The sequence below is a fragment of the Dipteris shenzhenensis genome, chromosome 8 (assembly GCF_047967505.1).
Source record: "Dipteris shenzhenensis isolate YYH24624 ecotype China chromosome 8, Dip_SZ_1.0, whole genome shotgun sequence".
NCBI lineage: Eukaryota > Viridiplantae > Streptophyta > Polypodiopsida > Gleicheniales > Dipteridaceae > Dipteris > Dipteris shenzhenensis.
The window spans coordinates 49,863,622-49,875,195 of record NC_141603.1 but is presented as its reverse complement, the minus strand read 5'-3'; the positions used below and the strand labels follow the sequence as shown (position 1 = coordinate 49,875,195).

At 41.3% G+C, this 11,574-nt stretch overlaps 1 protein-coding gene across 1 annotated transcript; it reads left to right on the top strand.

Annotated features, from left to right (window-relative positions):
* Window positions 1–8,151: 8,151 nt before the first annotated feature.
* LOC147899627 (steroid (22S)-hydroxylase-like) lies at window positions 8,152–10,017 on the top strand. The gene is made up of 7 exons (XM_087377762.1): window positions 8,152–8,405; window positions 8,506–8,830; window positions 8,924–9,076; window positions 9,166–9,420; window positions 9,530–9,616; window positions 9,722–9,800; window positions 9,920–10,017. The coding sequence occupies exons 1-7, from the start codon at window positions 8,152–8,154 to the stop codon at window positions 10,015–10,017; spliced, it is 1,251 nt and encodes a 416-aa protein (XP_087233888.1).
* The last annotated feature ends 1,557 nt before the right edge of the window (window positions 10,018–11,574 follow it).

The window sequence follows — 11,574 nt, the reverse complement described above, 5'->3', positions numbered from 1 at the left end:
GCATGGGATCAAGCAAGTGATTGATCTTGAGGTGGGACCAATATGGTAAATGATAAAAGATGGAGTATCTAAACAAAAGCTAGTGTTAGCGGGAAATCTTTATTTGTAGCCAATATAGCACACAATAGTTACAAACCCTTATCGGCTCATGCCAAGTGGTGGAGGAGTCGTGGAACTATCCCAAATTCTCATCCAATCTCCCATAGTGAGTGATTGTGGGAGGACTTCATTCCAAGGAGCAACATATCTAGGATGATCAGGTGGGAGAAATCGATGGTGATTCTCATAGATGACCTTATGCAATGCATCTCCTCGTGAGGCAACTAGCGAAGGACCACAAATAGAACATGCATGGTAACTTGATGTAGTGAGACCTGAACAATAGACGCAATTAAGAGTTGAAGGTGGGTTCAAGGTGCCACATCGGTTGCCTACTCATAATTAAAAGTGCAATGCTTACCTAAACTCTCGCCATAGCCTGGGAAGCCATGCATCATCCACGTCAAGACTGCTTTGCAGTTGCAATCTCATGATGAGGGAGGCCTGCTCACATCATGCACCTCGATACCTCTCCAAAGTATCTCTAGCTCGTCAATCAAAGGCTCCAAATAAACATCAGGATTTTTAACTTTATGTTTCCCTGGAATTAGAAGGGACAACATAGCATGTCCTTTCTTAATAGCCATAGAGGGTGGAAGATTATAATTCACCAATATCACTGGCCATACACTATAAGAGGTGCTTTTGAGACCAAATGGGTTCACACCGTCCATACCCAATCCAAGTCTCAAGCTCTTAGGTTCTTCCTTGAAGCTTGGCCATGTGTCTTTAATATGCTTCCACGCAGGAGTGTCTGCGGGAGTTCTCCACTTGCCATCGGTTGATCGATGGGAGGAAATGCCATGACATGAGCTCTGCAATGGATTTGCACTTGAACATATGTTGGATCCGAGGGATTATGGGAAAATGTCACAGAACCTTACGAGGCACGTCCAAAGTTTTGAGATCTGCTCTATATCTTGCCTCTCCACAAGTAGGACACTCTCTTGCATCCTTATGTAGTCCACGAAACAAAATGCAATCGTTGACGCATGCATGGATGCGCTTGTAATCCAAGAGAGGTCACATGTTGCCTTGCCATATCTCTTGAGCTTGGTAATTTATTCTCCCATGGAATCATTTTACACAATAGCCTGCACGTGAAGACCATAAATGAGTAAAAGCATTTGAGTAATTGACCCACTAGCATAATTCACCATGTTTTGAATCTCTATTACATCATATTCCATGAATCAATGTTTACATAGTTTGTCTTTCAAATCATAGTGTCCTTTGGAATCATGTCTATTCATTACATATCAATGTTAACATGCAATATTTTTTTCATCTCGTCATAATTTGGGGGAAGACTTGAAAGTAGAATAGCTTTAGAATCACCTTCGTCAACTCAAACACCTAGATCTCACATTGGAAGATTATGGCTAGAAACTATGAACAAAAGAGCAACTAATATGTTATATTCACTATAACGAACATTGAGACTCACAACTATTATAGAGAACAAGTGAAATTATATATTCCAAAAATTTGAAAATGCATTAAATCCACATGATGCTGTATATACAAATATTATCAATGCAATTATAACCATGAGAAATAAGTACACATACCAAATAGATTAAACAATGTAAACTTTTTCCATGGAAAGAACTCGAGTAGAAAGTACACACTCTAGCTACAATAAGAAAAAATACCATTTGGACAGAGACATTCAATGTTACAATCCTAACTGATATATCAAGTATCACAGTTCAATTAAAATACCCCTCCTTTTGAATGCATGTGGTACACTAAAATTTTATTGAGGTGAACCCTTGGTGGCTCAAGGAGAGGCAAGATTTTCATTTCATGGCACAGTGCTACCTACCTAACTAGATGTTAGGTTAATCGAAGGGCAAGGTTGCAAAGGGAGGTGGTGGAGCTGAAGAGGCGAGGAAGCTAGAAAAAAGATAGAGCATTGTTTTTTGCAACAAAATATTTAGTATGAGGGGAGAGAGAGAGAGAGAGAGACACTCATGACTCTGTGACAATAATACTCCAAGACTGCGGGATAAAAACGGTTTTGCATGGTAGAACAACAAAGGAAGTAGGAAGGAGAGTTTGAAATAATAATCCCCCGCTGCATGAAATTTTCATGACAGCTGTTCAGCCATAAGTGTACCTACTCCTTTATTCCAATTCATAATATTCTTTCTTACTAGCTTGCTCCACATGGTTCACTGAATTGATCATATGGTAATGCAAAATCTAATCATGAAAATCACCACAGAATGCATTCAAACTTGCATTGCTCCATCCATAGATGGTTTGCAAGTTTAGTAACTTAAGGGAGGCACGTAGAACAGAGAATGTGCACCCCTCAAACAGTGGAGTCGATGCTACGGTAAAAAGATCGTCCTACTCCATGCAATCATCCCTCCCTTTGGATTGATGGACATATAAATCCTGCACCATATCATCAAACACCTCCTCCTCCACAGCTTCATGACGTAATGGCGGAGGGCTACTATCACCATCACTCTGCATCCGTAACGGTCCCTCTTGAAGATCCCACCTCATATTGCTGATGCTTCGCCTCCTCACGATGAGCATAGGGCAACATATGCAGGTGTGGCACTGCATCCTGTATCAAATTAAAACGGAATCATAACTCAAACACATGAACACCCATAGGTATCTCAATCAACCTTAACTCTTTAACACTTACCATGTTTACGGTCGCATCCCATTCTCCATACTTTGAGATGTGATAAAGTGTAATCCTGCATGCACGATACATGTTTCCTCGACATCGATCACACATACATTTGATTTTTTGCTCCAACCACATTTCACGATGGTGTATATGGAGGGATTCATCCTCACTGGAGCTACTTGTTGAAGATGAAGACATCCTACAAACAAACAACCCAAAAAATTTTGCTTTTCTTTAAATATTTAATCTTAAAACTCTGTGGCGTGTCTAAAGGTGCATCTAAAACTGCATCTGTCTATTCTGTGGTGTGTGTCTATAGGTGCATCTAAAACTGCGTCTTCTCTACGTATTTAGATGCATGTATAGATGCGCCATTAGACACGCTTATAGACATGGTTTTCAAATGTACTTTTAGCATGCTTGCTTTGCTTTTCTTCACATAAGCTTCACACGGCTTGCTTGCTTTGCTATTAACAGATCCACAGTTCGACTCTTATCTCTAGGCACCCACACTTACTTCCAGGCTTACACAATCATCTCCAAGCACGCAGGAGAAGAGGATGAACAAGGAAGAGAAGCAACTTTGAAGAAGGATAAGAAGCTTCCACCTCTATCCAAGGTAAGTCTCTTTACGGTTGATCTTCTTTGAAAGTTGCTCTCTTTGGATTCATCCTTTGTCGTATCCAAGAAACGAATGATTTTGGGTTTACTGTTATGCTTTTGTGTTGGGCGCATGTCCTTTTCGACTTTTTAGAATAGTCCATCTATCGGAGCACATCTATGGACGCGTCTCAGACCGCGTCTAAAACCGCATCTACAGGCACGTTTACTCTATTTTCAGGAACAAAAAGCTGCGTCTACTCTGTTTTCAATAACAGATAGCTGCGTCTATAGACGTGCTGTTATATGCAAAAATAGATGCATTTCCCAGACGTGTCTATAGACGCGCTCCGACAGTTTTAGACCCTTCCCTTCCCTTCTCTTCCCTTCCCTTCTCTTCCCTTTCCTTTCCTTTCCTTTCTCTTTCCTCTTCCCTTTCCCTTTCCCTTTCCACTTCCACTTCCAAGAAAAGGATTTGCCTCTCTTTTCTTCTCTCTTTTCCTATATTTGCCTCTCTTTTATCCTCTCTTTCCCTCTCTTTTCGTGGTAATTTTTCTCTCTTTTTCTCTTCTTTTTCTCTTCTCAGCTCATCAGTAATCTTCTTTTTTTCTTTTTTCCAGTTCATCATGTGGCCAGGAAGCTCTTCAGGCTCACCTGATCTTCGGGAGACCATCTTTTGGGAGTTATATAACCTTTTAGGGCACCCTCCCAGTCCTAGGGAGTTATACGACTACATGACGGGTACTCTAAACACCCCCAGGAGTCGGCACTATAGACTTTAAACCACCCAAACCCCACACCAGCTAAGATTACCCCAGTGGAGTCAGCACATCCCAGCCGGCTACACAGTCGAGCCCCTTTCCCCATGCCATCTTATGCCCCTTCCCCATGCCGTCAAGAGGTCCTTCTGTCTCGCAAAGCCATCGACATACTCCTGCATAGTCGAGACTCGGTTCTCCAGCTACGAGTGGTCCACGTAGTCCCGTGCAATCTCCAGCTACGAGTAGCTAGCGTACTAGCTCGACACGACACGGTAGTAGGCATAGTAGCAGGGAGAGCGGTGGGGGATGCATGGCACAGTGCTTTGGGAGGGGTGGTGGTGGGGACGAGGATGATTCACATGATTTAGATGTGCCTTCGGGTGATGGTACGATCTTTTATGACATCACTCAGACAGGAGGCATCTTGATGGATACACGGGGGAAGGACATCATGGCCTTCATGTGCTCTGTAATTGCTAACAATTACAGTGATTGCTTTATCCACTACAAAGACCAGCCAAAGAGGTTGGCTGATGAGACCCTTGCTACTGTTCGCTCTAGGTATCCTAACCCCCCCAATCTTCAATTCATAGATAAATGGGCCAAGTCAAAGATTGTTATGATACTTGCAATAAAAGATCTTCGCTTAAGAGGCAGGCACTAGCAGAGCTTGCCAGGCTCAAGGGAGGTCAACCACCAAGGGGCCCACCCCACACCACTCACAAGCGTGAGTGGAAGAAAGCAATGAAGTCAGCAAGGGAGGAACCTAGTATGTAGCACATGGAGGCACAAAGGATCCAAATGGAGCAATATGGAAGCGTGCATTTTGGAGCAGGGGGTGTTGAATCATGGGAGGCCCAATTTGTAAGTATCAATCTCAAATTATATTGTTTATGTAGTTTATTAGGAGGTTGTTTCTTTGTACTAACCCCTCTACAAATTGTGTCATCTTGTAGCTTGATATCATGGGAATGTACCCTACTCCTGTCGAGACAGCCTACCACCACCACCATCGCAGAGGAGATACATGGAGGCACTTTTATAATGATGGGTTGATTACTGAGGAGTAGTATATCCAGGCTACTAGAGCGTCCCCCGAGGTATTTGAAAGTAATTAAATAATGTCAATATTATAAGTAAAGATTTGATTTTTCATACATTGATATATGTTGTCCCTTGTTTACAGGCCCCTGCACAAGAAGACGAGCAACAAGATGAGGAAGGAGGTGGAGAAGGGAGTGCAGAAGGGAGCGAGGATGTGGAGAACTTAGATTAGTGGTAGATGTAGTGCTAGCTACTCTTTTTTGTACTTAAAGCCACTGGCTTGGCTTCGTGCCTCTTGTATATACACTCCTCTTATTTTTGGTACTTGAAGCCATAGGACGTGGCTTAGCTTCATGCTATATGCACATACAAGCACTTTTTGAGCTTTCAATTTTCTTGTGCAACGTTCTATCAATTAATGCCTTGTGAACTAAACGTTTTGGAGTTGTAATGTTTTATTTAGAATTGTAATTATCGGCTATAGACGTGCTTGCAAGAGTGCTAATTAAAATGCGGTTGGCTGGAAGAATTGAATTACACAATGTGGAAATGGGATTCCTATAACTACATAGCATACACAACATGCACATCATTCTATAGATTTAAAAAATATTATGTAGCGTGTCTATCAGGACATCTATAAATGCATCTATATACGTGTCTGTCTATTCGAGAAGCATCTATAAGCGCATCTATAAATGCATCTATACATGTGTTTAATGATGCGTCTGTTTGTTTTTTAAATTTTCTAGTAGAGCGTCTATTTACATGTCTTTATGCCCATCTATATGCACGTCTTTCTACTATAAAGATGCACCATTAGACGTGGGTCTCTAGACGCACAAGTAAACGCGTCTGTAGGTGCTTTGTCTTGTTGTGGCTCTTGAAATATCAAAGACCCGCACTCCTCTCCATAATATTTGTAACTCCTCTATCAAAGGTGCCATGTACACATCCATATTTTTTGCCTTGTACTTCCGTGGCACAAGTAGTGCAAGCATGAGGTGTCCCTTTTTTATTGTTAGCCATGGTGGGATATTGTAATTCACCACGACTATGGGCCATGTCGACCAAGATGTCGAGCGTAACCCGAAAGGATTCACATCGTCCATGGCGAGCCCAAGATGTAAGTTGCGTGGCTAGCTTCCCTCGCAAAGTCCGGCCACTGAATTTCTATGTGCTTCCAAGCTGCACAATCTGCAGGAATCCTCAATGTGTCATCAGTGTTCTGATGAGATGCATGCCATGTCATCATCTCCTCTATGGATTTGCATCGAAACATGTGTTGTATTCTTGCAATGATGGGAAAGTGTCTTAAGACCTTTATCGGTATCTGCTCACCCTGCAAGTCATCTCTATATCGTTGTTCTCCACATTTCGGACAACTAGCCAAATCTCCATGCTCACGATGAAAGAGAATACAATCATTACGGCAAGCATGGATGGTATCATAATCCATACCCACCGTTGTTAGAATCTTCTTTGCTTCATCTCTTGATGCAGGCATGGTATTTGGTGCAGGCAACATCTTCTGGAGCAACCTATCACAATTCAAACATACATAGGCTTCAAATAATGATGATTCGGTACACTAATCCATACATGATGATTCTCAAAACAAACAATATCCAAATAATGAGTCAAATTAATGCAAGAGCTAACCTCATTAAGGATATAAAAACTTACAAATTAGTTTGGAAGCTTTCTTTATCCCTTTTTCTTGTCCTTCTTTGTTTTTTTTGAGACTCCAAGTAGAGCTAGATTCTCGAGAATGCAAATAGTACGAGGTGGGCGCACAATATATATAAGAAATTATACTGCTCGATATGTCTACAGCGCAGTATGTATAGCAAACCCACATGTTAGTTGTAATATACCATGCGGTACATGTATCACTGCATAGTATAGATAAATACCAATTGGCATACCTATCTTCTTACTACATGGTATGTGGTTTTACCATGTGGCAACCGGTTGCAACGGTTTCGCTAAAAAAACATGACGGGGCCGGTTTAAATCGCTCCAAGGGGGTCTAAAAAATGTTTTAAAAGTTTTCATTTGCCGGTTTAAAACGCTTGTTTCAATTCCCTCGCAAATACCTGCTTGGTTCCTTCCATCTAAATGTAACTAGAAACCCGTTATATATTATCGTAGATGGGCCAGTCCCCCTTTTGATGTATTTAAAACATGGTGTTAGACCACTTTATCAACATTATACACTAAGGTGTTAACACATGAAGCAAATCATTTAATGTGGTTACACACAAATCTTACTATATCTCAAGTAGAAGCACCCACCACATAGCTGGCTATCCTGCCATAACTATCCATGGATGTTCTTATAGAAGGCACCCTTATATATAACATAGAACTAGTATGCAAGCCACGCATTGCTGCAAGAGAGAGAGAGAGAGAGAGAGAGCTCCTTTTAGTACATGCATTGATTAGTTCTTAAATTTCTAATCAATTAACCTTGCATACTTGGATTGGCTTTTGAAATTTTGGCTAAGTCTTAACCCATGGCTTTATCTCCTTCTTTATTTCCATCTCCTCCTTTAATTAATTCCATTGACTCCTCCTTTAAGTCCATTGGCTAAGTCAATTTTGGCTAAGTCTTAACCCATGGCTTTATCTCCTTCTTTAATTCCATCTCCTCCTTTAATTAATTCCATTGACCTTCCATCTCCTCCTTTAATTCCATTGGCTAATTCTTAATCCATGGCTTTATCTCCTCTAATTCCATCAACCTTCCATCTCCTCCTTCCTCTCAAAGGTGAACTTCTATCTCCTCCATTCCATTGACCTTCTATCTCCTCCTTCCTCCCAAACTTGCCTCTTGTCTTTCCACCTCCTCCCCACTCAAATCCTGGCTCTTTTCTTTCCACCTCCTCCCCTCTCCCAAGCTCCATCTAAGAGCTCCTTCTTTGTGACACATGGCAAGCTCTTCTCTTCCAAGAAGAACAACAGGGACTCTCATTTCGACCCGTAGCCATGCAAATGATCTTCAGCACAATCGGCCCTGCCTCGTGGGTTTTGGGCTCAGTACTACTTGCGGGTGTATTGGCCCTCTCGTTGTTATACCTAGGAATGCCAAGGAGAACTGATCATTCAGCAGCAGCTGAGGACGGCCGCCTGGCCCCGGGAAGAATTTCTGCCTGGACAATCGTCGGGCACACCCTAGAAACCATGTTCTCCATGTATCCTCTAGGGACTCCACCTCCTTTCTTATCTGAGTGCCTTCTACGGTAAGCTGCTTCACATGAAGTATCTAGGTTGCAACTAATTGTAATGCAACGTCAGCTTGCCCACCTGCTAGCTAACAGTTTCCGTGAGTTTTGATTCCAGTTATGGGACGGTATTCAAGATTTGGCTTTTTGGTTTGCGCACAGTCGTATCCATAGATCAAGAAGTGAACAAATTCATTATGCAGAACGAGGGGAAGCTCGTCCAGACCAACTATCCTTCTACATTTCCTAAAATTCTAGGTGCTTTCAGCTTCCTTGAGCTGCATGGAGCTCCATATAAAGCAGCGCGTAGGTCTATTGTCTCCTTTGTCAACGTTTCCAAGCTTAAAGACAACTTTCTGAAAGACTGTCAAGACGTTGCTCTTTGGACTCTTACAGCATGGGAGAAGAAGGGTCTTGTTTACGTGCAGGATGAAGCCCAAAAGGTGATTTGGCAGAACCACTTTTACCTAGTGGATGATCACAGATCACGGAAGTAGGCATTAAACAGTTTCTAACTTTCTTGAGTATATGCGTAGTTTGCGTTCGATTTCATGGCTTTGAAGCTCCTAGGTTTAAAGCCTGGTGATCCCGTCGCGGAGCGGATGATGGAAGAGTGCAAATATTTTACTCGAGCGATGGGGACATTTCCTATCAATCTTCCGGGAATAGCTTATAGCCTAGGATTGAAGGTGAGCTGGCACTTTGAGTCGAGCTTGTGAGTCCTTTGTAATTGTTTTGTTGCTGGTACAACTTGGGAGTTTTGAGATATGCTCTGCAGGGACGAAAGAACCTTCTCACGCTCATCAGAAACGTCATCGAAACAAGAAAATACGAGACCCGTGCAAATCATAACGAGCTTTGGGTCGATCTTCTATCAAACGAGCTTGACGATGAAGGAAATCCATATCCCGAGGAGATGATTTTGGACCTGTTGCTAAGCCAGCTTTTCGGTGGTGGTGTGACAACTGCAATCGTCCTTACTTTCGCTATCAAGTTCCTTGCCGACAATCCAAAAGTTCTGCAAGAAATGCAGGTCAGGTGGTCTCCTTTCTCTCCCAGATAATGACCGCTGTCCTTCGATTTCTTGAGTCACAACTATCGCTTTTCCTTATCGTTGATTTATCAATGTCTGAGTTTCCTAGGAGGAACACATGGGCATTCGAAAGAAAATGGAACTGGGGGCGAAGCTATCCATCGATGATTACAAACAAATGACCTTTACTCAGAAAGTAAATCAAAGCTTATATATGTTTTAATACATTTAACTAGATGTTGTTAACATAGCACTGCTTTCATAAAATAAAATTTGGTTCATTTGGGTGTCGTGAATCTAGGTGATAAATGAGACTCTTCGATTGAGCAATGTAGCGCCATTTTCACAACGGTTGGCTCTTCAAGACATCAACATAAAAGGTACCTCAGAGATATATATCACTTCTGCAAATCCTCAGAACATGACCAGATTTCGGACGCTAATCGAACAATAATTAGAAGGTGTGCTTTAACCGCCGAAAGCCAACCCGAACATGCAGGTTTCACCATTCCAAAGGGTTGGAATGTCCTGCTTTCTTCAGCGATAGCGAATTTCGATCCTATGGTCTATCCAGATCCTTGCGTGTTTAATTCCTAGCGCTGGCAGGTAATATTAAACCTCTAAATTTTCAATTATGTCACGGCAACTCGGAGCGGTAGTTCATACATAAACACACAGACACATACCACTCGTACATAGTCGAATACACATCATTCAGGCTTACCTTAGCCGTCCAGCCAATTCGCCAAGCTACATATCGAGACTGCTACATAGGGGTTTAATATCGAAGTAGAGTATCCATTGGCACCTCATTGGTTGTCATTGAAAGGTGAATGGAACTTGGGAGGGAGTCCTTTGTCCAATGTCATATTAGGAAGCCTTACAATTATTGACGAAGGCCTACTTGAAGACCCTCCCATCATTAATGAAAAAGTGTCCACATAAACTTACATTAGTGTTCTTCTAGACTTGAAATAGAAGACCTCCCAAAGAGAGGGAAGGATTTTAGTAGCATTGGCTAGAAGCTCTCACTTACAACTAGCTAAGATCTTAGCATGCTAAATTATTAGAGAACCATGTTATTATTTGGCATCCTAAACTTTATATTCTTTCCAGGAAGCAAGACACCCTCTGTCCTTCACACCTTTTGCATGGGGACCAAGGATTTGTCCAGGGCCAATCTGGCTGAGCTAGAGATTGCTATATTCCTGCACTATCTTGTTACTAGTTACAGGTCTATTACTCTTTGTATTCTTTCTCATTAATTTTGGGTGATGCATACATTTAAATACTCTCTAATAGTGTGTATCATACTTACAGGTGGGACCCGACTGAGCCTGATCATGGATTTCATACCCCTGTTCTAAGGATGCTAAAGGGGTTTCCAATTCGAGTTGCTCCATTTTTAGATTTATTAGATTAGTACACATATATTCAATAAAAGGAGATTATCAATACTCATACACACTACAATGTGTGGTTTAGTTAATTAAATGGCATACTATACATAAATGTGTGGCTTTAGTTTTGAATTTCTTTGAGCAAATAAGCTTGGTTAAAGCAAGTGAGATATATTTAAGTATTTGTATGACTACCTTTGTCGCCCACTAATATAGCACTTTGTTACGATGCACTATTAGCAAAAGTGACTTTTTCTATTCCATCAATGTACCTACACTTAGCATACTTTAGGTTCATGTATCACCATAATGCATTCAAGAAGGTGTGATTTTCTTGTTTTTACATTCTTGATTCCTTTATGCATTTTCAGTTCTCAATGCTTAGGCCTCAATTCTCTAAATTTCCATATTGATATTGCTATTCTCAAGTCTTACTATTGCCCCACTACTACACACGCATCCTATTGCGACGTTTACATACCGACGATTAGCGCCCGCTTAGCGTTAATCGTCGATATAAAAATCGGGTGTCGTAAATTGTCGCTATATAGCGACTTTTGCTAAATAGTCGCTATATAGCGACTTTTTCTAAAAGTCGCTATATAGCGACGTTAGTAAAAGTCGCTATATAGCGACTTTTAAAAGTCGCTATATAGCGACACTGAGATAAAATATTATAGCGACGTTTTACAGAGAGGTTTTAGGCCTTAAAAATTATTTTTTTCCAATGACAAAATTTTTTAAATTTTCATAC

Excerpts from the sequence above, each read along its gene's own strand:
- LOC147899627 (XM_087377762.1), top strand. The coding sequence starts at position 8,152 with ATGCAAATGATCTTCAGCACAATCGGCCCTGCCTCGTGGGTTTTGGGC. Across the intron at positions 8,831-8,923 it reads TGCAGGATGAAGCCCAAAAG|TTTGCGTTCGATTTCATGGC; the intron begins GTGATTTGGCAG and ends GTATATGCGTAG. Across the intron at positions 9,617-9,721 it reads AAATGACCTTTACTCAGAAA|GTGATAAATGAGACTCTTCG; the intron begins GTAAATCAAAGC and ends TCGTGAATCTAG.